This window comes from Anastrepha ludens, chromosome 3, assembly GCF_028408465.1.
Source record: "Anastrepha ludens isolate Willacy chromosome 3, idAnaLude1.1, whole genome shotgun sequence".
NCBI lineage: Eukaryota > Metazoa > Arthropoda > Insecta > Diptera > Tephritidae > Anastrepha > Anastrepha ludens.
Window position 1 is genome coordinate 102,493,894 of NC_071499.1, and position 26,657 is coordinate 102,520,550.

The 26,657-nt window shown below is 35.8% G+C and overlaps 1 protein-coding gene across 1 annotated transcript in view; it reads left to right on the forward strand.

Annotated features, from left to right (window-relative positions):
- Positions 1-4,698: 4,698 nt before the first annotated feature.
- LOC128858626 (frizzled-3) overlaps positions 4,699-26,657 on the forward strand; it is a 78,179-nt gene continuing 56,220 nt past the window's right edge. The window contains exon 1 of the mRNA XM_054095044.1: positions 4,699-5,856. Coding sequence (XP_053951019.1) covers positions 5,581-5,856 — 276 coding nt within the window. The 5' untranslated portion in view covers positions 4,699-5,580. The remainder of the gene's footprint in view (positions 5,857-26,657) is intronic.

A 26,657-nucleotide genomic window follows, 5' to 3' on the forward strand; every position in this document is an offset into this window, starting at 1 on the left:
CTTATCGAGCACGAGTATAAGGCAAAACATTTAATCGCCAGGACAGTTGGCTATCCACAACAATGCCTAGGTATTTAGTCGATGTTTTTAGTATCAACTCAACTCCTCCCACTTTTGTTCTTCTGTCAAAGAGTACTAAGTCTGTCTTTCCTGGATATAGTTCTAGTTCGACCATTTCCTTCTTCTTCTCCTTACAGCTCTCTGTGCGTCCTTGTGAGAGTCCTTGGGGGCGAAGATAGAAGTAAAAGCGCACTAGTCTCCTGTATAGAACGAATACTAATCGGGTGGGCGATATGCGCAGAATTAGGCGAAACATCTGCCAAGAAATTTTATGTGAAGGCTACGCCTCAGAGAGAAAAAATCACACCACTGCTGTGAAACTTGCCAGTCAACAGGGTCCTGCATGAACTTGAAAATATTGAAGAAAAATAATTGCCTACGCCTATGACTCGGGAAAACACTATCCAGCATTGTGCTCTGTTTAGAGAGAATCCGGAGAAAGCGGATATGATACTTTTCAAAAGGAGTCATAACACAACTGTCTTTAAACAAATATCCTTAGTGGGGAAAACTCTTAGAGTAAGAAAAGGGCTAAATTTATTGGCCTGGTGCTAGATAGAAGTCTCGCAGTTGCAGGTGCGATACGCAAAGCAACTACAGCGACGTACTGCTACAGCAAGTCAATTGGTAGAAAATAGAGAACGGAACAGAGAATAATACGCTGGCACTACGCAGCAGTAGTTGGGCTATGGCGTTTCAAGAATGATAGAATACAAGATTGCGCCCATCAGAGATAAGTGCCGTCACAATGTTCTAGTTGTGTGAGAAAAATTCGAAAATGCAAGAAAGAAGCAGAAATTACGCGAACAATACATGAATAAATTGTACTTTAAGTGAATTCACATATATAGCAGTTCTGTCAAATTCCGTATAGCGGTGCGAGGTGACCGCCCCCTTTTTATTATGTGCATTGTAATGGCATTGTTGTGTTTTATTTTTTTACGTTTCTGCCGCTGTCCTTTTCACTAAGAGTACTGAGACAAGGCATACGAAAAGCATTGGTTACGGTCATGGCCAAATTTAACAGCGGTTCCTGGCCATTGCGACATGGAGAAGAATTGTAAGGCCGAGGAGCTTCGTAGCAAGAACATGGAAAATATTAACATGCATAGGTGTACCCCTATCAAAAATTTATTATATAATAGTGCACAGCGCTTGCAGTTTCATAACATAAAAATTCGGCAGTCGTTGCTTTATGGAGTTTACCGACAACTAAAATGGGCCCATAATATCACCTCTGCACATACATTGGGTTCTTAGCAATTATGTTCGTCGGCAAAAACCAAACACTCTTCGTTTGGGAAAATGGCTTGCCGAACGGGTTTGTCACCCGAAATTCAACTGTTGTTCGGACTGCATTGAGAAGCGACAACGAAGTGGCTGCTCGTTTGCTTTTAAGAGATGAGTTTTTTAATATTTTATAGCGAATTTTCTGAGATATTTCTATAAATTTCTTAACAGACATCACACATTAGGAAATTTTGAGTTGATTAAATCGCTGTTGAGTTGGTTATTCTGGATTGAGTTGTAATCTCTAGACCACACCAGCTACATTGATCACAAAATTTACGGTCAGATCGAGCGTCTTGTCACTGAAACAAGATGATGTCAGAGAGAATGACAGAACTTAAGATCTCCTACCGCAAAATTTAATTTGAAAAATGAGGAAAAAACATTTTGGGGAGCTCTGAAAAATGAAGAGGAGCAACACTTCAAAATGTTTATAGCGAAATTATCTCCTCATAGAGTCTAAATTATTATCTATGGGAAGCAAATAAAAACGTTAAGCCACTAATGGACACTGAAATGCTACTAAGGAGAGATAATAGCATTTGGGAATTCGAATTGCAGAGGAAAAAATCAATTGCTTTGCAAAACATCTCTAGACGGGGTTTTCAACTAAAATGGCCTTAACAATTTTTTCAATCCCCTCTAAAACCACATTATAAAAGGTGTTGATGATATTAAACAACAGTGTCCGAAATTAGAAGCACAAAAGAAATGTTAAATCCAAAAAAAAAAATCACTTGGATATAACCGCATTTAATTAGTTTACCCACCACTGCTGCTTTTCCAATCACAAATCTTTTCGAGACTTACCTAAAATTTGGATATTTTCTAAAAGGATTAAAAAGGTCGAATATTATTACGTTAGCCAAATCAGGAAAGGGTGCAACGCGATGTGATCATATAAACCAATCAGCTTTCTGCCTTGCCCCTCGAAACTTTTTAATTTTCTTAATAGTCAGAATATAATACTAATACATCAACTTGGATTTTGTGAGTAACACGGAAATATTGAACAAGTTAAATGCATTATCAATGAAATAAGTAATGCATTTGAACAAAAAGAGTATTGCTCGGCAATCTTCTTCAACGTATCCCCAGCATTTAACATTGTTTGAACGAAGGGCTTTTAGATAAAATTAGCTAATCACTACCTTCACGGTAAATGTAAACGATTTTATTACAAAAAAATGTCCGTTAACGGCTGGAGTGCCTCAGTTTGTTTACGTTATTTGCGTATTGAAGCTGTGAAAAGGGATCGTTTTTTAAGCATTCATTGTGTTCGATCGAAAACTTTTTAATTCTTATAAAATGGGAAAGAGGTTTAACAGATCGCGAAGAAATACAAATTGATATCAGATCGCCAAATTGCCAAAAAGATTAGTCGAAGTCCCAACTTGTGGATCTTTACGTGAAACAAGGTGCCTTCTATGGTAAAAACTATATAACTTAATCAAAAATGAACCGATTTTAATGATTCTGGGTTCAAAATAATCGTCAAATTTACAATATTATTTTGCAAAAAACAAAAAGTGCGAAACAGGTTTTTTACTCAAAAATTCATTACTCAAACACAATCGATTTTAGCTACTGGGCATTCAACTCAATTGAAGTTTGAGTTGTCTTCTTGATTTGAAAAAAGTTAAAAAAAAATACACTTTTTGAAATATTATCGCTCGTGCAAGTAATGACGATCATTTTGAACCCAGAATCATTAAAATCGGTTCGTTTTTGACTAAGTTATGAGTAATTAAATAAAAATTTTTCTTATATTACACTGCGTTACAAAAACGAACTTTTTTTCTGTCCTATGAACCAAATATACTTTTTCGGAAAGGGGAGAAAAAATAAAAATACACGGGTATCGGCGATTTTCATGTACACGTCAGAATTTTTTTTTTCTAAATTTTCGGCATAACTTGAAGGAAAATGTTTAGTGTAACAATTTTTAATTTTAATATAATAAAATTAATAAAAAAATTCGGGGTTTTATATCTCTATTGTAATGCGGAGTGAAATACCTTTCTTTTGATACCCACATCGGCATATCTCATGGATTTTTTTTTTTTTTATTTCGAACAGGTGGCAACCCTGTGAAACATTGTCAGTGGCAACACCTAGGTGAAAAGTCTAGAAATGTGATACACTATCTGTGTGCCCAATTTCATTCAAATCCGTTAAGCTAATCCTGAGATCGTGTGGCTATACAGATATGCATACAAGAATTGCTCGTTTAAAGTTATACAATACAAAAAAAAAAATCGTCACATGTACATGAAAATCGCCGATACACGTGTATTTTTATTTTTTCTCCCCTTTCCGAAAAAGTATATTTGGTTCATAGGACAGAATGTGTGTGACGCGGTGTAATTAAAAAAATCGATTTTGAGCCGAAAAACAAAATTGCCGATAAATCTTCAAAAAGAAAAATGTTTCGTGTCTCATTATTTTGACCAGAGAGCAACATATTTGAGTTACACCGAAATCGAAGAACATGTCCCGAATAGCCCGGTTGAATTGAAATGGAAAGCATCAAGATAAAAATGTTTCAATTGAAATCATTAAAACGGTCTGGTCATTAATTTTATTAAGCTATCCCGGGATTTTGTACAAATCCATTCATCAACGTATTTACGAAGTAATTTATAAAAAAGGTGGCAACACAAACTTTATGCTTTAAATAATAAATGTAAACAAAACAAAATTTCCTATATATATTAATATTTCCTCTTATTTGGTTAGTGCCTCTATTCACGTACAGCTGTTGAAGTTTTACTGCTGCTAAATACCGTTGGATGCAATAATATTTTGATGCATTATTAATAACCATTTTCTTCCTAAAAATGCATTGCTTTACACATTTTATTTTGATTATGAATCAAAAAGTTGGACGATGTTAGTTAATTCTTTATGCCAAAATTGTCGAACAAAGATTTTGACTTCGGCAATACCAATCAGGACACCCATTATCTGCAACACCTGAGCATTCTAAATGTGTGTAGTATCAATCCGAAAATTTTTACTTTGAAGTTTACAATCAAGTTCCATCGAACCCAAACAACACAACAATAATCAGAATTCTGTTCGAGGCACCACCAATCGAACGTTCTCGGATCGACATAAACAACTTTGCCGGAAAAATAAACAAAACCGGTTCAAGAAAAAGATAAAATAAAGTATGACAGATGAAAGAATTTCTGCCGCAATCCAACACAACAGTACAAGTTGCTTGCTGATCGATGGTTGTATGCAACATGTGTGAAGCGCCATTGGCTTGAAGCGCGTGTGTCGTGCGGCTGAGGTATATTAACAGCTGCCTTGTGGAAATTTGAAGAATTATTCAAACGAATATTGAGTGGAGCGAACGTTGTGATATAAGTGCGCTCGGTGCAAAAATGAAAAGCGAGAAATAGTGACGCGAGATAGCAATACAAGATATTTAAAGCAAACAACAAAGTAGTGATACGAAACAAAAACTCGTGTACATGTTTGCCTGGGTTTATGTGTTGGAGTGCGTGTGCGAGATTTTTTAGTTACACACTTTAGAAAAAAAAACTTATAATTGGACTGTTGCTGATTGTGTTAGTGTACGCACAAAAACTCGTTGACTACCTGAGGAACCGCTTCTTGACTCAATTACTCTGGCGGCTGTCTTCTTTGTGCCTATGTGTGTAGTTGCCACTTACTTTTTTGTGTTGTGTATTTGCTGCGCGTGAGGGAATTCCATAGTCTTTGATGGTATTTTCATGCGGCTCAACAACAATAACAAAACAGGCGATATTGTCGGTGCGGCACAAATTCGTGTGTAGATATGTATTTGTTGTAGCAATGAATGTGTAGAAAGGAGGCAGAGTATAAAGAAACATAAATGGTCGAGAGTAGCCGCAAAACAATAAGAATACAATAAAAATAGTTAAAAGATAAATGAAAAGTGTTTAGTATATTCAAAATGTAAAAAATGTGCTAAAGTACCAACGGAAATTGTTTACTTAAAGGTGAAAGAGTTTCTGAAAATAAGTGAAAAAAGCAGTGGATTCGAGCAAAAAAGTGCTTTAGGGTTTTTGTAGCATATGTGGAATTCCCGCTTGAAACATACATACATGTATGGAGTTATTTGCTTAAAAATTTGAATGAGAATTTTTCATCTCGCGTAAAATACGAATTACGTCCACACTCGAAAATAAGCAAAAATTAACGGCAGCAAAAATTTAATAATCCACCAAGTGTCACAAAATGTGCCGCTCTTTCAACATCGCCCTCCTGCCTATCCTTTGCATTATCCTGCAATTAGTCGCAGCAGTGCTCACTGCGAGCGCCGGAGCTGCATCGAATCAACTTCTGTCCAGCAACAGCGGCAGCGGTAGCAGCAGCAGCAGCAGCACTGCTCATGGCAACAATGGATTACAGTGTCAACGGATCACAGTGCCAGCATGTCAGGGCTTAGGCTACAACATGACGGCTATGCCAAATTTGGCTGGCCACACTAATCAACTGGAAGCCGAGCTGCGGGTGGGTACTAAAAGCAAAAAAAAAAAAAAAATGAAATAGAATAAAAAAAGATCTACAGAAATATGTATGTTCATATGCACGAGTATGTAACCAATACACAAAAGGCAATAATGATTGGGCATTACTTGTTCTAAATCGGGTACTGCGTATCGATTTAGGGCAAATTAGTGCCGGTTGAGAACTCACACAGAACCAAATGGAAGAAAGTGATTTTCACATTTTCGTAGCAACAATTTACGCTCACCGGGGAACGAAGAACTTTTGAGACATATTTCTTTCGTAGAACTCTTATTGACGGCATCTTCATAATTGCATGTAAGCCAATTTTCTTTGTGCAACTCGGTTAGTGTAGGAGCGTCTAAAGAACTTTCGATAGCCTTTAATTCGAGAATAAAACTATTTGAATACTAAAATGGGTTTGAAATAAAGATGGATATGAAATAAATTAGGACGTATGATTTATTTCATATCCATCCTTGTTAGTATTGAAACAACAACACTGAAAAAACATAGATATTAAAAAAAAAAATACAAGAATAATATAAAAAATTGATAATAAAAACCATTGAAAAATATTTTAAAAATCCAAAACTTTGCATTAATTCAGGCAAAGAATACTACAAATTTCAACGCATTGACATTCACAGAAGCAATCAGATCGAGAGTCAAAGAATGAATTAGCATACAACTAATTCTCTTTTTACTCGATAGATATGTATGTTCCCAAAAAATTCGTGTAAAAAGGGAATTAGGTGAAAACATTATTAGAAATTTCTTTTTAGTGTTCACTTAAGAATTTATTTCGTGCTAACACATTTTCATTCATTAAATATATTATAAGAAATGAATTGTTAAACGGCGAGAGAAAATCTACCCACCGTCAGAGACTTTTCTTCAGACTAATTTAAACGCTTCGCACATGCGCACAGTGCGGCCGATTCCCGAAAAGCTGGCCAAAACTCAAAAAATTAAGTAATTGATTCAAAATTTCTTACTCGGGGGTTGTCGGGGTCGCTGATTACGAATTTGATCTTAAAATTTTGAAAATCCACCCCCTTCCACCCCTATTGGCCACCCCCTCACGTGAAATAGCGTATATTCTAGAACATAATCAAGATGCATGTAAATTTATATGTTTTCGGGGTCGCAAGGTAGCAACTGGTAGCAGCTGAATCTTGTTTTATTCAGTAACCATTACTTTTTTGAGTAACCTTTAATAGGTTTCAAAGCAGCATATGACGGCGTTGTATCACTATACAGTTTGAAAACTCAAATTTTATAAAAAAAATTGCAAAAAATGTATCTACGTATTGCTGCAGCTAAAAATTTTGTGTCGAGGTATTGATATGTACTAAAGATTTCTCGTATTTTACTAATCTTCCGAAGATGATTCCATTTGGTTTTGTTCAATTTACTCCATTACAAAATCTTTCAAATGTGTACAACTTCCACTATTCATCGACAGTAATACGATGCTCAAACGAAGGCCACGTTGCGACTGAAAATACAGAGGATACTTAGGGTACAGGACGTTGCTATGAACGGTTTTCACTACCCAAGGCATTACTGTACCCAACCCAAAGACAAAAAAACTCTATCTAGAAACTTTTTTTTTCGACTTTTGGCCAGCTTTTTGGGAATCGGCCGCACTGTGATGCGTCAAAAAATCTCTTTCTATTTGTTCTATGAGATTCAAGAAAAATTCATAAAATATTGAAAATCGTGTTAAAACAAAATAATTTGTGTGAAAAAAGATTTTTTTTCTTTTTTATGAGATTCAAGAAAAATTCATAAAATATTGAAAATCGTGTTAAAACAAAATAATTTGTGTGAAAAAAGATTTTTTTTCTTTTTAACTCGTGTTAAATCAAATTCGTGTAAAAAAATTTTGTGTCAAGAGGAAAAGTTGCTATTATTTGGCATTATCGTTAGCCTTTGATATGTTTTTCGCCGTTTGAAATCCGTTTGGGGATGAAAGTGTGATGTTTTACAACTATTTAAAAGTGTTTGAATGCTAATAAATTGGGAATGATATGATGTCTGCAACAAATTTCTTCAGGAAACTCTAAAATTTCTGGAAATTCTGAAATTTCAAAAGGAAACATCGGAAATGAAAGGAAAAATTGGTATTAGTATTTCATTTTCGGCAAAAATAGTAATTAAATAACTAAATTTTCAATTTTTTTTTTTTAAATTGATAATATAAATAAAAATTTTCGGAAATAAACCATTCTATTATTTGTCATTAGACCATTTCAGGAAAATGTGACACTACATACACAGATTGGCCCACATTTTGGGCGAATACAACACATGCTGGAACAAAAAAATATAAACTTGATGCAGTGAACAACCTGGTTACAGTGAACAGGCCTTGTAATAAACAGTTCACTAAATTCAGACACGACTGTATTAACCAACATCCCACATACGTTGCTCTGCCGTCGAAGCAAAACATTATCTTCTAACGTCTTAGGAGACATTATATATTTTTTTCCCATTTTATTGTAAAAATAATAATATTTTTTTTAATTTCCCACTCGAGAACAGGCGACATACATATACTTGTACCTATAGTAAACTTTTTTATTATGCGGAGTGTTCATAAAATAGAGAAAAACATTAGGAAATATTTCCGGTGCAATTTCTGACTTCCCTAAATGCAATAAATACCGTATCCCCATTTACTTAATACGTAGATATACAATTTTTATGGACTACACCTTGATCGGAGTGGTGGTAGTGGCCGTACCGTAAAGATTTATTTTCATATCTGTACCCCAATGGCAATGTGTTAATTTTCTACAAAAACATTAAGAAGTACACAACTTAAATTCCGTCCAAACACACCACTTTTAGAAAAAATGAATCCTGTGCCACTTTGTGGAATTTAGCATACCCAGTTGGTATTTGAGTATGAGTAAAACTTAGTTCGGTGTGAGTAAAACTTAGTTCTAGAACGAATTTTATTAATTTTTAATAGAAATATTGAACTTCACAGTGAACACAGCCGACCTTTGTTGGCAGCCTGGCTTTGTTCAGAAAAAGAAAGATAACTTGCTAATTCTTCAAAGTTTAAGGAGGCAGCAGGCGAATGAAGAAAATGCAAGTCAAAGGTCGTTGTGGATGCTGGTGAAACAAATGAAACTGAATTTTGTTTATTTAGAGTTTCCTTTAGTATCGAATTTGTTCAAATTTACTCATCATAAATTTTGTCCGTCATCGCTATTTTGTTTTTCTCGACTCGATTGTCACGTCTTTCGTTTTTTTCTCATTTCGTTTTCAAATTTATTGCCAATTAAGTGTTAATTAGCAATTAATAATTTCAGTTTCTTTTAGTAAACTGGGTTACAATTAAGGCTTGCATTGTTGAAATGCTCCTAATTCTCAATTAAATGCCTGCTTGAACATAGTTTTAGATTGTAAAAAACAACGATAACCAAACTGGGAAAAGGCTTGCTTGCCTATGCATCACACGGGCTATGAGAACTACCCCAACAGCCGGCATGGAAGCACTCCTTAATCTCCCACCACTTCATATAGCAATCCAAGAGGAAGCAGCTACGCAAGCACTCATGCTACACATGAAAGAAAATTTCAAATTAGGCAACCTTACCGGCCACCTAAGTATCCTAAATAAAATCAAAAACACCATAACCATGGCTCAAGTTTCAGACCACATTGACCCAACCCTCTGTTTCACAAAAGGATACACAGTTACCTTTCCTGGAAAAACAAACCGGAATGGATGAATGATCATTCACAAAAATCGTACACTGATGGATCAAAAACACCTTATGGTGTAGGAGCAGGAGTAGTGGGGCCCAGAATCCATAAATCTTTCACTCTCACCAGGGACACCACCATCTTCCAAGCGGAATTATACGCAATAATGGAAGCAGCAAACATCATGCAAGGTAGAAACCACAAGAGAGTAAAGATTAGAATACTCTCGGACAGCCAATCAGTTCTAAAAGCTTTAGATAGCTATACCTACAACTCAAAAACTCTTTTAGAACGCCACAAGGCACTCAATAACCTGGCATCCAAAAACAATGTCTCATTAATTTGGGTACCAGGACATGAGGGATATGACGGCTACGAAAAGGCAGACTTTCAAGCCAAAAAAGGGGCAGATGTAAACTTCATCGGACCTAGTCCCATGTTTGGATTTAACAAAAACAGCCTAAAACAAAAAGTAAAATACTGGGCCAAAACTCTATTAAATCAGCATTGGAACAACGTAGAGGGTCTTAGACACTCCAAAAAGTTCCTAAGTTTCAACGCTAAAAGAGCTAACATGGCCCTCACGTTAAACAAAAAGAGCATTCGCACTCTCACAGGCGCACTCACGGGTCAGTTCACCTGCAACAAACACCTACATAAATTAGGCATAACTAACACCAGCACCTGCAGTGGGGCTGCGAGATGAGGAGTCTATAGAACAACTCATCATCGAATGTCCGGGGTTGACGCATAGAAGGAAAAGGTTGTTAAACAAGTTCACGCTTACAGATGAAGACCTTCAATTACTCCCTCAGAAGGAACTGGTATAATTCATAAGCATACTTAACAGTCAATAGACAGCATAGGGTGTACAATAGATCAATATGGTCGCAGTGCTAAAGGCCCATACCTTAACCCTTTACTACCATTAACCATTAGATTGCAGAGAGCGTCCGCTGTTTTTCTACTCCATTGCGCATTATTATATTATATCAAATCGAAATATTCTGCAGTACTCGCTGAGAGTGCTGCGTTACTTGGGAAGCTATAGGGTTATTCAATTGGTGCGCTTCAACATTTTTCCGATAGGGAGGGCGAACGACGCAATATTTTTTATTTTTCGCTTGTCATTTCTAAACTTCATTAGTATACATTTTATCATGGAACGCTACACACTTGAGCAACGATTGCAAATCGTGCAAATTTTTTATGAAAATAATCGTTCTGTTGCTGCTACTTTAAGAGCATTACGGCCATTTTACGGTCCATTTAACAAGCCGTCCCGTTTTGGGGTTATGTGAAGTCATTGTGAAGTCATCTACAGTAACAAGCCGGCGACGATTTGTGAGGTCAGAGCCAATATTGAACGCGAAATTGCTGGAATCTCGGCCGATTTATGCAAAAGAGTGGTCGAAAATTGGGTTCAACGATTGGACTTCGTAAAACGTGCACGCGGTGGTCATGCAAAAGAAATCGAATTTCATACTTAAATGTATATGTTCAAACTCGATAATAAAAAAAAATTAGTTAAAAAGGTCCAACCGTTTGTGTTTTATTCAAAAAAGTTCAAAAGTTGAAGTGCTCTTACTGAAAAACCCTATACTTCGTTTGAATTATCCAGTCTTCTAGGCGATTTGAATTGGAGTTCAGGTTAACGATGTTGATCGTTTATACCGCATTTCGTATGTTATGTGTATTGTTGTTGTAGCAATTTATAGACCCCGTGTAGGGTAGACCATTATTCACCATTCTCAACATACAATAGGCCTCTTAACATGCTCTGCGCACTTACTTACATATATAGTTGCTAGTTCAAGAGTTTCCCTCATTTGTTGTTATTGTGATAGTCAAAAAAAAAAAAAAAACTCTGGGCTCAATTTTAGAATGTCAGTGCTTGGCCGTATATAAATTCGAGTTGTTCCGGCAGCGTGCATCTGACTGATATGGGAACCTGTTTCAGTCCTACCTTTCTAGGCATTTTTGTTCTCATAGAAATGCTCACATGCGGGAAACTATTGCTATACTATTCTAGTGATCTAGCAAGTTATTAATTACTTGCATTATTTTATTGTTTTAATACCAGTTTTAATGGTTGAACTTCGGTGCTTCAAATAAAATTTGCCGCACAATGTTTTATTCAACACAAAGCACAGGCCTAATTAAGATTTAAATTTAATACATTTACACACGAACACCACATTTTCCTCCCCTTCCAAAACTCTCCATTTAATTGTACGACTATATGTATGTACGTATGTATTAGCTTTTCTCGTGTTCACATAGCTGCCAGTCGCCGTGCCGCTAAGTTGCTGAATCGCTTTGATGAGTTGGATTGAGATGCGTTCCTCTGCGTTCTACACGCGCGGCTAAGGCAAATGGAAAACCACGCCAGCACAACTGGCGCGAATGCTCGTATAAATATAAAGATCAGACACTTTAGATAAGCACGCACAGCGGCCAGCGGTTGAATGGCAGCTCAAGTAGTCAATGACGGACCGACCGCCCGCTCAACTCGATGCGGTGGATGGCTCTGTGGGACGACGCGTCGACATCGAGTCCAACACTGACTTTATCGCTCGTAAAAGGAATTCCTAGAAATTACAGACGTGTTCGTAAAGTTTTCTTTTTACTCTAATATCAGCAGACATTTTATACCGCAATATTTTGCGTTAATGTCGCGCAGTGCATTGGGTTTATTCGTTCAATTCAGTTGCCCTATAAAATTCAGCGGCGCAACACGCATATTTAATATGAAATTATTTGCGAAAACTTACAGTATTACTTGAATTTCCATATGAAAATTAAACCAAATGGAAAACAACTAATAATTATCAATGAAATCTACGTTTAGCTGATTTTTAATGCTACCGCGTAGCTCCAGAGTAGCTGAGTTCTTTGTGTTATATTCATTATAGGGCAATTCAAAATTAAGGGGGGAGCCTGGTTTATAAGGTCAAAAAAATTAAGTTTTTTTTCGTTTTAAGCGATTCCTAATATATTTCAGAATATTCACACAAAGTTACAGAGCCTAATTCTCAATATTTCCGGAGATACAAAGCCAAAGGTAGGCGAGCGTTAGGTAGTTACGCTGTGACCGGACAGCTATACTCGTAGTACAAACTTTATCTTCTTTTCTCGACTTTCCATTTTTATGATTTCTTTGAATTAGCGTACATGAATGAAAAAAAACTAATGAACATTTTGAAATGAGTCATAGCTTGTTCCCTTCAGTATTAAATTCTCTTCTATTTGAAATAACGAAATAGATAAAAAATAATTTTCAAGATTTTTATACCAAGTTGAAGTGAATTTATTTTTTATAGAAAGGCATTTTTTCTTTAAAACCTCAAAAAAGTTGAAATTTTGGAATTTCTCTTAATTTTCCTAGTTCATCTAGAATAAAAAATCAGGATAATTAGAAATTCATTTGAATTTTTTGCTTTAGATAATAATTACGAGCTGTATCTTGTACGCCAGTTGGAAACTCCAGCGTTGCAGCGCTCTACTAATTTCTATGTTAAACATTTTTTTCAACTTATTTTAACCAGTACAAAAATTGTTTATACTTTTTAAATGTTCATTAAAAGATAGAAACAACTTTGCAGTGCTAAATTAATTGTTTCCTTAAAAAAAAAAAAATCGCAAAGAGATGCAATTTTAAGACCTCATAAACCAGGCTCCCCCCTTAAGTGCGTGGCATCATGGCAATTGTAAATGATGCTTTCCATTTCAATTCAACCGGGCTATTCGGGACATGTTCTTCGATTTCGATGTAACTCAAATATGTTGCTCTCTGGTCAAAATAATGAGACACGTATTTTTTTGTTCGCCCGAAAAATTTTTTTTTTTCAAGATTTATCGGCAATTTTCCTCTTCGGCTCTAAATCGAATTTTTTAATTATCTAATAACATTTTTTTTTAAATGCTCATAATTAGTCAAAAATGTACCGATTTAATTGATTCTGGGTTCAAAATGATCGTCATTACTTGCACGAACGACTTCATGTAGAAACAATTGCAAAAAAGTAGTTGAAAATCTTTTATTTTCCAAAAAACAAAAAGTGCGAAACAGCTCATTTTAGATACTGGGCATTCAGCTCAATTGAAGGTTGAGGTGTCCTCTTGATTTGGAAAAAGTTATAAAAAAAAATACACTTTTTGAAATATTGAATTTCGAAAAAATTTCAATTTTTTTTCTTTTTGCTAAATAAAAAATGTTCAACTACTTTTTTGCAATTGTTTCTACATTCAGTCGCTCGTGTAAGTAATGACGACCATATTGACCCGGAATTATTAAAATCGGTTCATTTTTGACTAAGTTATGGGCATTTAAAAAAAAATGTTCTTATATAATTAAAAAAAATCGATTTTGAACCAAAAAACAAAATGTCAATAACTCTTGAAAAAAATTTTTTTCGGGCGAACAAAAAAATACGTCAAATATACAGAAAATTTAAAATAAAAGTTTATTCCTGAAAAGTGACATTCTCGCCTTCAAAGTTTTCCACATCAACAGACGCCTGCGTTTCATCCAGCTCTCGAAACATTTTAGAACTCTATTTTCGGTATAGCCATAAGAGCCGTCCTCGCTATTCCCATTACTGCTTTACGGCTGATAAAATGCGTTCCCGTAGTGTTTTCATGATTCGATCAAATAAAAAAAAAAACGCAGGGACCCATATCAAGTGAAGTCTATGGCTGTTGGATGGTATTTTTATCATTTTTGTTCAAAAATTCACAGATAAAGATGGCACTGTGCAACGTTGCGTAATCATGACGCAAACTCCACGAGCGGTTTTCCCACAAATCCCGTTTATTTTGGCGAGTTGCTTCACGTAAACATTGTACATCGTACTCATAAGCCTACGTTTCGTCTCCAGTAGTGATGCATTAGATGAATGTTGCACCGGACTTAGATTTGATTGATCATGTCCTTGGCGATATCAACGCGGCCCTTTTTTTGCATGAAATACAAGTCCTTTGAGATCAACTTTGCAGCAACACTGGGTAAACCCAAATCATTAACACAATGTCCTCAACGGACCAATAGCAATGATCCAGGTATCTGACTGTTCATTTGCGGTTATTGATCAACTTTTCTTTAACTTTATTAACGTTTCATCCATTTTCAATGTTGAGGGCCGATCCTTCTCGATCAAGTAATGGCAATAAAATTTTGTAAGGATTGTTAGTCAGAGATTTGTCAACTTAACAAAACAAAATAACACAACTCAAATCAGTTGACTAAGAGCGTCACCTGGGGGTTCTTCTAGGAAGTTTTTGATCAATGTGGTATTTATAAAAGAATTCATTAAAGCCATATTGCGCTACTAAACACAATTCGATGCCATTCGCTATTCCATGCCAGGTGATTTTGGGAAAATTTTGTACTAGCACTCTTAGTAGATCATTATTTTTTTTCTAATAGCGGTCGCCCCTCAGCAGGCAATGGCAAACCTTCGAGTGTATTTCTGGTATGAAAAAGCTTTCATAAAAAACCATTTGCCGTTCGGAGTCGACTTAAAACTAACAGCTGAACACTGATCCTTACTCGCGGTCATAAGGGATCAAAGAAAAAAAGAATAAAATCATAACAATAAATAATAATTGAGAACCTGCTATTCTATTATTGTGTACTTCAAAATATGAAAAACTCATTACAAGAAATGGGAAAATTGCATACCTGTATATGACCCCAAACCTTGATTCTATATTCAAGTGCATTATTGTGTTTGTAAAAGTAGTAAATGTATTGTGAAATAAATATATTTACATACCTCTGAAAGGCCACTGTTAATATTAAATAAAGTCATCATTCAATATGTAAGTAATGATAAATGTTTATAGGCAAGTTAAAGTATTAGGATCATTTTTATAGCCAAGGAGCTGGCACACAAATTAGCTTATATTTATATGTAACTTATTTAATAAAATTCGCACTAAAATCTGTACTGTATTAAAATCCATTTTAGTTTTAGTTCATAAAGTTTAAAACAAAATATACCAATACAAATATCTTCGATAAATTAAAATAATTACAGTGCACTCGCGGTAACTCGAATAGCCGCTAAGTCGAACGACGTGCTAACTCGAACACATTTTTTTCCCTATTGACTAGTTTGTAACTCGAACAATATTAAAGCGCTATAACTCGAACAAAAAAACAAATTTATTTGTACACACATTCTTTTCAAACATGTACATTTTGTACATACATACATATGTAATAGTATATGTATATAAATTATATGTATACTAGTGTATTGTCCATATGAATATTTCGACGTTAATATCCCGTTAGTTTTCTGGGAACAACATCTTGCATTGACCAAATTGCTTTAAATTTGTCATTTGTAGTGTATCAGTGCATGTGAGTAATGGATCGTAAAAGGTTGAAGTGTTTAACATTAAAAGAGAGGGCTGAAGTCCTTAACAAAATTAAACGTGGATGTAGTGTTACTTCTCTAGCGAAGGAATATGGGGTAGCCAAGTCCACCATAAGTCTTATAAAAAAGAAAGACAAGGCAATTTTAAAAGCAGTAAACAACACGTTTTTGGGTCCTGGGAAGAGGAGAACTTTAAAAGCTTCTGAGTTTCCTAAAATGGAAGCCGCTTTATACAAATGGTTTCTGTCCCAAAGAAAAAGAAAAAAGAATTACCCAATAAGTGGACTCATCTTGAAAGAAAAAGCGAAAGCTTTTCATACCCAGTTGTGTGGGGAAAATTCTACATTTTTTGCCAGTGACGGGTGGCTTCAAAACTTTAAGAAACGTTATGGAGTACGTTTGTTAAAAATTTCTGGAGAAAAACTGTCATCACAGCCAGAGCTGGTAGACCCTTTCAAAATGGCTTTACAAGAAAAAATAAAGGAAATGGAGATATGTGCCGACCAAATCTATAACGCCGACGAGTCCGGATTGTACTGTAAACTTCTTCCTGAGAAAACTTATGTTTCGTTGTCGGAAAAACAAGCACCGGGAAGAAAGTCTGAAAAGCAGCGTTTTACATTTATGGCATGCACTAACGCTACCGGCAACCATAAGCTTAAACTTCTCGTTATTGGCAAAGCAAGAAATCCTCGTATTTTCAAAAATTTTAACTGTCCGGTGGAGTACAAAAATTTCAAATCAGCCTGGATGACTTCGGCGATTTTCAAAGACTGGTTTCATAATTCGTTCGTGCCGCAGGTAAAATCCAGATTCATTAAAACAATTTTTTTAACCAAGTTAAATGACTTTAATATTTAGGTAAGAAAATATTTGAAAGATGGGGGACTACCTGAGAAGGCTCTTCTTCTAATTGATAATGCCCCATCACATCCCAACGAAATCGAATTAAAGTCCGAGGATGGTTTAATTTTAACTATGTTTATGCCGCCGAATGTGACACCATTGATCCAGCCAATGGACCAAAATGTAATTCGTATAACGAAACTATACTACAGAAATTTTCTACTGGCTTCCATTTTCAACAATAATTGCGATATAACCCAATCTATGAAAAAAATTAGTTTAAGAGACTCAGTAACTTTCTTAGATGCAGCTTGGAGTCGGTTAGAAAAGGAAACTGTATCCAAATGTTGGAAAAACATTTTGAGTTTTGCCAACTTAGGCGACTCAGATGAAGATAATATTCCATTGAGCGTTTTAAAAAAACAATTGTTGGAAGAAAACCAGATAGTAACAGACTATCTTCTTAATAAGCTTAACAATTTAGCCCCACAGGTATTCTGACTGGAATATATGTTTTAAAACTTTGACTTCTTTATGAAAAACATAATTTACAGGCCGAATTTACGCTTCATGATGTTAACAAATGGAATGATGGTGCCGAATTTACCGACACAGAAGTAATAATTGAAACTAGTGATTCTGAGTCTGAGTTTAACAACACAACTGAGACATGTGAGCGGATATCATCTGAGGAGGCAGTTAGCTCTATCAATAAGGTAATTCAGTGGGCCACAACTGAACAAGTAAGCCCCGCAAAGGTTAACACTCTTCAATTGCTGCGTGAAAAAGTCATATTCAACATTGCTGCAGGCAAGGAAAGACAAACACACATTACAACTTTCTTTTCGGCCTAACTTTTCTGTTAAAGCTGACTTTTTTGAGTAACTGACACAAAGACTGCCAAATATTTGATGAAAAATATTGAAACGAATTAATTATTTTAAACATATTCATGTTCATATCCATATGTAAATAAATAAATAAATTTAATTGAAAAAAATCGATATCGATGACTGTTTTTTTAACATAGCACACTCAATTGATAAGTCGAACAAATTCGATACATCGAACAGCGCCTGTTTTAATTAGTTCGAGTTATCGCGAGTGCACTGTATTTGTAAATTTATTATTCTTAAAAATAAATAAAATATAACTGTTAATTCCCGTGTGGTCCGATAGATAACTTTTTTGCCTGTTGCTGTCGCAAAGGCCTCTGACAAAACATCTGAAGCTCACCTATTTTTCTAATTTTTAATGATTGCTTCAGCTTCAGATCGCTGTCTGAAGAGCTCATTACTAAAATGCCGACATAAAATTCTTTACCAGTACAGAGAAAACAATCGTTTCAAAAAACACAAAAAGGTTATCGAAAAGTTGACACGCATTGAAGTTTCATAACTTTCCATTATACAATAATATTCTTACTGTAAAGGGAAATAAGAAGAAAAAAAGAATGTGGAAGTAACGCATGTTTGTGAAAGATAAGATTGATCAAATTATCTTAGGAATTCAAACAAAACTCGACACTAGCCAGACAATGGGACCAACAGTTTACTAGCTCACAATAACCGTAACCAAGGCAACGACAATGTCAAACGAAATGAAAGGCTGTAAATGGATGCCTGCTTTTTTAATCCAGTACATGCACAGTATTTCTCGCTTTTAAACACTCGAAAAACTGTAAGAAAATTTCACCTACTTAAATGTACGCAAAATACCATGATCTGTTATTGGCAGTTTCCACTTACTAGCACCTAAAAATTAGTAGTCTTCCCACTAATGGCACTGAAATTTAATTTTGCATTTTCCCTACAAATAAGTTTATGCCCGGGATTAATACTCGTAATACTGAGCAATACTATTTCGGTCCCAACGACAATAAAAGTTCAGTCGAAAATTACTGGTTAACGAATTTGTACATATTGTAAATATGTGAAACTCCGTGACTGAACCCAAATTCAGTATAACTGCAAACTAATAAAAAATCATATCATCACAATCAATCGCAAAAAATCATTCAGCTTTAAATACAATGCCAAATGCACTCGAAGCAAAGAAGGTATGCTCTACGACCTTTCTCAATGTTTAAAAGGCTTTGACAAAGTATGCAATGGCGGTCCCGGGCGGCTGCCCGAACAATATTATCATGTACTTCTTTCGGATAAAACTAAATGATGAGTACAGTGAGCTGAAAGAAACAGAGCCTGAAGTTTCTCAGCGGGTGTGTTTATATAAAATTTTTACATGTGATTTACCAGCCACCTAAAACTTTCTGTTGGTAATACAGAAACCGAGGCTAATACATAACTTCAATGTGCTCTAAATGATATGCTTGTGTGGTCAAAAACATGGTGAATTAAGCTTAACGAATCGAAATCAGTCCTTATAAATTTCTCTTATGTTTATTCCATTGTACCTAAATAGCGTCCAAATATCATAACATAAAACAGTGAAATACTTAGGTATGCCTTTAGATTCTAAGCTTGAAGAAAAAGAGAGAAGAATTGAAATCAAATATAAAAACATTTATTGGCTCATGTTCAAAAGGTCCAAGTTACCGATATTCAACAAAGTCCTACTGTACAAGAAAATTCTGAAACCTAAATTGACATATGGAATACAACTTTGGGCTTGCTCAAGTTCCAGTATTAAGGAGCGCCGCTAATGCTCCTTGGTGCATACGCTATAACGACCTTGAACGCGATCTTTGCATCGAATCTGTCACCGCCATAACACAAAAGTATGCTAAGTCACACATGGATAGACTTCAATAGCATATCAACAGTGAAGACAAGGGTTAAACGAGAGAAGCCCAATAATCTCCTGTAGTAAACCACATTTCTGCAACTTGGCAAATTAATGAATCGAATTCATTCAAACACAGTTTTTATTTCTTGCCTTAAGAGATTTTCTAGGGATTCGCTATATGGTCTTCCTTCACGCAATAGTTGGCTTACTAAGCTTATTAACCTTCTTACCCTTGAGAGTCGTACACAAATGCTGTGAAAAGTACTTATAGTTAAACTACTCGCTCACTTCTTCTAGCGGAAGTTAACCTTAATTTTCTCTCATAGTATCAATACTCTTAAGAATATTTTTTAAACTATTTAAACCAAATTACGACCTTAATGAACCATTTTGATCTTTAATGTATCGGACTCGCTTTTCACCGTTAATAAAACGAAACTATGCTACCTCAATAACTGACCATGACGGTCAGCCGAAGCATTTTTTCTGTAACATGCACAGTTTTAAAACTCGATGCTTAAAAAACATCCTGCGTTTCTGCGTGTGTTTTTGCACAAGCCCATTTGAAATTTGGAAGAAACTGATAATAAACCAGGAAGTTTTATATATTTATATTAGATTTAAGAAAAGCTAAGTTCAAATAAACTTCACTTAAGTAAATTTATTTCACATACAGGGTTTGATTGAAAAGTAATGAGCCTTCCCGCGCGGAGCGTCTGCCAAGCGATCAACCGAATCGCCTGGTGGGGGAAAATGATCGTTGGACTTTCCCCTTCCACTAGAAACCGGTCCCAGTTGGCTGGCAACAGCGGTGCAGTCAACATCGCCCCGCGCGTGAAAGCTGTTTTAAAAGTGTGTTAGGATTTTGCAGTGGCGAAAATGCAGCGATCGTTGGAGCAACGTTACTCGATCAAATTTTGCGTAAAGCTAAACAAACGAGTACCGAAACAATTGGGCTACTCAAGGAGGCTTACAGCAACCAATCTCTGTCCAGTGCCCAGGTAAAACAGTGGCTCAAGTCGTTCAAGGAAGGCCGGGAAACGCATGTCGAAATCTAAGGTTAAAACCATGCTGATCATCTTTTTCGACTCTCGAGTCATCGTCCACAAATAGTTTGTATCTCCAGGAAACACTGTAAACGAGGCATTTTACAAAGAAGTGCTTCTTCGGTAGAAAAACTGCGTCGCCCGGGCTCGGCCCGACCTCGTCAACAATTGGATCCTTCATCACGACAATGCGCCGGCGCACACCGCCTTCCTCTGCACCTATGCATTGGCCAAGATGGGGGTTCCGGTGCTTCCCCACCCTCCCTATAGCCCAGATCTGTCCCCTCCGGACTTCTTCTTGTTCCCGCGCCTGAAAAGAAAGCTGAAGGGGAGGCGTTTCGACTCCATCAAGGCGATCCAAAAAACTGTGACAGCCGAATTGAACGCGATTACGGCGGATGAGTTTAAAAAATGTTTCCTGCAGTGGCAGGACCGCTACCAGCGGTGTCTTGACGCTCAAAGGTCCTATTTTGAAGAATATTAGTTGTATAAGCTAAAAGGTTTAATAAAACTGCTTAAAAAAATAAGGCTCATTACTTTTCAATCAAACCCTGTATTTAGTAATAAATAAAGTTTGTGTTTTTTGTCTTTTTTTTGTTTTATTTCTTGGAATCTATGTACTGATGACTATTTATGTAGTTGCCCGTGAGATCTCACTTTTTAAAATTACTTTCAGTAAATTCGCAAATGAGTTGACAAATGCGTTTTTAATTGAGCATTCTTTCCAAAGTTAATTCGAATTACCTTCAAGTGCAGTTGGCTGAGCACAAAAACAAAACAAATTAAAATCTCATTCATTTATGCTCTGGGTATAAAAAGTGTGATATGCAACTTATCAGAATACAAACACTCTTACTGCGACTTCAATGTTGGAATAGAGGGTAGAGTTGTAAAATGTACTTTTCAATTGTAGTTGTTGCAGTTCTTGCAAGTATTTGTTCAAGTTGTTGCTGTCAAATTAAAAGACAATTTCATTAAGTACGCGCGTACATACAAACGATGCCGCTTACATGTACTTATGTACATATATTCCGCTATGTACGCATATACAGTTAATGTGAGTATATTTGTAGGCCCAGTTGTAAAAACGACTCGCTCTTAGGTGCTGACAGTGTGCGCGGGTGTTGAATGTAGAACCATATTTAAGCAGATTCCCTTCACATATAATACAATACAACAGGTGAGTTTTTATCCTTTACTGGTGGTAGCTGTACTTTTGCATACATACATATGTACATATTTACTTCCTTTCAATATGCACCGAGAACATTTATCACTGTATGTAGTACTATATACTAATGTATATAGAAATATAGTAAGAAACCCGGGAAATTTATGTCATGCGTCGATATTAAAGTTCCTTACTTCTGAGGTATAAAATATTTTGCACAATTTTATATGGGATACTGCGGCGACAATGCTGATCTACTGCCAGGGCGGTCTTTACTGTCACTTTCAAGAAAAATCACGCTTAAAACTTGTGTAGAAGGGCTAGAGTATAGAAAAAAAAAGGTTTGTCTTAAAAATTTCGGCACATATATTTGTGCAGATGTATTAGGGAATATATATACATATATATATATAGATATAGATATATTTTCAACAATACAAAATTTTTCCAAATAAAAAGCAGGTTTAGCAGGGAAGAGCTGCACTTCAAGGCATTGTTATGACATAAAAAAGTAGCTGGTGATGTTATATAATACCAAATATAGTCAATACTAGTCAAAACTTTGACGTGACGCGCATATTCTGAGTAGAGGTCCGAGTTCAGTACATAAAAAAAAAACTTTGAAAAAGTGTAGTAGTACCTGTCTAGATTCCTTTGTTATTATTCCATATAACCAAAACAAAAAACTGTTTTTTGGTAACCCAAAGATGCCCCCAATAAGATGCAGAGTGAAAATATTTGACTCAAGAATGGCCCAAGACGAAACCAATAAATGCAAGTTTCAAACTTTGTGCAAATTAAAAAAAAAAATTTTTTTTGAATTTTCATCAAAATGTCAAACTGTTTTATGTAGTTTTATATCACAGCTGTATGGAAAGCGGTATGTAGTTTAGCTTCTGGTATAATAAAGGGTGCATTTGATGTGGCTCAAAAATAGCGTTGGTTTTTGACAATACGCGGTCTTGTACATTTTCTCCAAATAACGAGTTTTTTTTTATGTGAAAGAAAACGGCGATCGCGTAGCCGAATGACTATACAAACATGCATATGCACATATACTTTTTTGTACTGAAAATAATTACTCTGTCGATTATTTTATGATGTAATGTGTCAATAGTTATCTGCTGGCTAAATTTAGGACGCTGAAAATAAATGTTCAAAAGCCGCATACATACAAAAAATGTATGTTTTCATAAAACTTACATGTTACAGCAATTGAATACCTAAAAGCCCGCAAGATGTGTAATGTGTTTGAATAGAGCTTAAGTGTTAACATACAAAAAGTTTATTTTGGTTGTTTGTTTTTAATTATTTACAGCTGCATTTATAGTAAAGCGCCACCTTTTTGTCGCTGCGGCGGATTAAATGTTTACACTTTTAAATAGATAAATACACAAATACTTACATATTGCTGCTTCTCTGCTCAATCAGGATTAATCAGTCAAAATCAATACTAAAATGCTATATCCCTGATTTGTTTAATTCATCTAGAGCCGTCAGTCCATAAACAGATATGCTCGTACATGTATGGAAACGTACATTTGAATAGATATATATGCATGCATAGCTCTTTCTTATTCAATGCTCTGCGTACGATTGACCCTCGTGTTGCTCGTCTTAGGTACGAGTATTATTTGTTTATTGGCTTTTCTGTCAGACATTTTTTTCGGCCACTTACTATGCAAACAGATTGCGCTCCAACAGGTGATTGCTAGATGTGATGAAGATGAATACGACGCCGATAATATTGCTAGTGTACATATTTATGTATGTTTGTGTGAAGATAGTGTGAGATCGGCACAATTGTACAGAGTGTGATTTCGAAGAAGGTGCGTCAAGTATTGTGTATACAAACAACACCTAAGCGCTTCTACATATTTGCTCTTTCCGCATCGTCGTGAAGAAACGAACAGTAACGATGCGGCCAAAAAAACGTTTGCTTTGAAGAACGTTATACACATACACATACCCATATACATACACACATGCATACATGAAAAATGATAATTACGATAATTTGCAATAATAATTACTCAAAAAAATTGTTGTTTCTAGTGTTCTCAGTTCAAGTATTTGTTGCCACTCATATAAGAAATTGATTGTATTAACAAAAATGCCAAACAATAGCGTGGTCTGAAATTGCTGGCAACAACATGGCGATTTGTTAACTATTTGGCTACTTTTTGTTTTTTGAGTTTTTCTATTCTATTTGTAAGAAAATTCAAATGAAAATATTTCAAAGATTGATTGATTGAATCATTTGGTACGCAATAAATAAGATTTCATAGAATTTAATAGGTCTATTTATAAGTTCGTGCGGTTTTACAACAGATGGCGTAACTTGATTATTATTCCATCGATCCACATTTCCAAACATTCATTGGAGAGCTACTGTCGTAAGGCACAAACGTCAGTATAAGTTTTTTATTTGAAGCGTAAACAACAATATTTTTACCACACTTGAAAATGTCGAATTTCGTGCCAAATAATGTGTTTTTGCGGGGAATTCTTCTTCATTATTTTAATATGAAGAAAAAAGCAGCCGAAAGTCATCGTATCTTGGTGGAAGTTTATGGTGAGCATGCTCTATCTGAGCGAACGTGCCAGAAGTGGTTTGCACGCTTTAAAAGTGGTGATTTTGGCTTGGAAGACGAAGAACGCGAGGGTGCGCCGCCAAAGTTCATGGATACCGAATTGGAGGAATTGCTCGATCAAGATCCGGCTCAAACGCAAGAAGAGGTTGCAAAAACTTTGGGAGTTGATCAATCAACCATTTCCAAACGTTTAAAAGCCATGGGAATGATCCGAAAGGTAGGCCATTGGGTGCCGTATGAATTGAAGCCAAGAGACGTTGAACGCCGTTTTATGGCATGCGAACAACTGCTTCAACGGCACAAAAGAAAGGGTTTTTTGCATCGAATTGTGACTGGCGATGAAAAGTGGGTCCATTACGACAATCCAAAACGTCGGGCAACGTATGGATACCCTGGCCATGCTTCAACATCGACGTCGGCGCAGAATATTCATGGCCTGAAGGTTATGTTGTGTATCTGGTGGGACCAGCTGGGTGTTGTGTATTATGAGCTACTGAAACCGAATGAAACGATTACGGGGGATGTCTACCGACGACAATTGATGCGTTTGAGCCGAGCACTGCGAGAAAAACGGCCGCAATACGCCGATAGACACGACAAAGTTATTTTGCAACATGACAATGCTCGGCCACATGTTGCACAAGTGGTCAAAACATACTTAGAAACGCTCAAATGGGATGTCCTACCCCACCCGCCGTATAGTCCAGACCTTGCGCCATCCGATTACTATCTCTTCCGATCGATGCAACATGGCCTGGCTGACCAGCACTTCCGTAATTACGATGAAGTCAAAAAATGGATCGATTCGTGGATTGCGGCAAAACCGACCGAATTTTTCACAAAGGGAATCCGTGAATTGCCAGAAAGATGGGAAAAAGTAGTAGTAAGCGATGGACAATATTTTGAATATTAAATTTGTAACCATTTTACGTCAATAAAGTTTCAAATTTCGAAAAAAAACCGCACGAACTTATTCATAGTCCTATTATTAATTTTCTCTTTTTTTTTTTTTTGGAAGCGAGTAGTCGGCGGCGATGTAGCCGAGTGTGTTTGCGCGTGGTTCCTTGCTCGAAGGCCACTGTAAACATGAAACCCCGAATTATAGGCGCTAGTTTTTAATAGCGATTGCCTCTTGACAGATAAATGGCATACCTCCGGGTGTAAATCTACCATGGAAAACCATCTATCATCTTGGAAGGTGGCTTAAAATGTATTGATTGGATAAAATCAAGACAGTCCTGAAGGAGAAGCTTGGTCAAAGATATATCTAACAAAAAACACATCAAGGATACCCTAAAGTAGAACACAACAAGAAAAAAATATGGGTTTGTGGTTTTGGTTATTCGAATTGTGGCTATGAAATAAAGAGACTGGGTCGTATGATGTTACGTACGCAATAGAGCAAGACAATTCGTCGCTTCATTAGACTTTCTATCTCTTTCGAGCAATTGAGAATTCGAATGAAACATTTAGGGGTAGTGGAAGGGGAGAGATGTTTACTGAAGACTATAATAAAATATAAATCAAAACAAACTGTTTTTCAGTATTACTCTCGTATTTTAATAGCCACACTTCACAGAACATCATTTGTGAACAAAGTGGATGAGTAGAGGAGAGCTAAGTGACTGAGATTTCAATATAAGGGCCGCAAACGAAACACAAAATGCGGGAGATTAAAAAGGCAAGCATGAATAAAGAACTAGGCGTTTCAAGGTCACAATCGGAGAAGAGTCGAGTAAGCAAGTGTATATAGACAGTTAGAGGCTATAAAATCACAATAAAAAATACACAAAATTCAAAATTTGATATTTCGCAATCTTCTTATTATTCGGTCGTAAACAATTCAATAGTATTATTTGAGTGCAATTTTGTGAACGAAAAGTGTTGAATCACTCTTATTAGATTTTTGAGGGTTGAATTTATTTCCATCTTGGGACTTTTTGATCAAGTTAAGATCTGAATAATTTAGGCGAAAGTATGGAAATTAATTTTTGTTCGAATTTAAAAATAATAAGTGAAATGAATAAATTCAATAAAATCAGTTAAAATTTATATCTGTGACAGAATTTGGTCGGGTGTGAAACTCTTTTGCAGAAGGATGGTGCCTGAAGCTAAAAACTTTATTTGGAGGTCAAATTAAATTTTCATATTTCTGTTTCGAAGAGTTGGAAATAAAGTTTTAAGCATCAATTTGAGCTTAACATAATTTTCCGGCAATACAACAAAATTTTAAAATTTTAACCTATGGGTTCTTTATTTGACAAATATCTAAAATGGTCTGTTA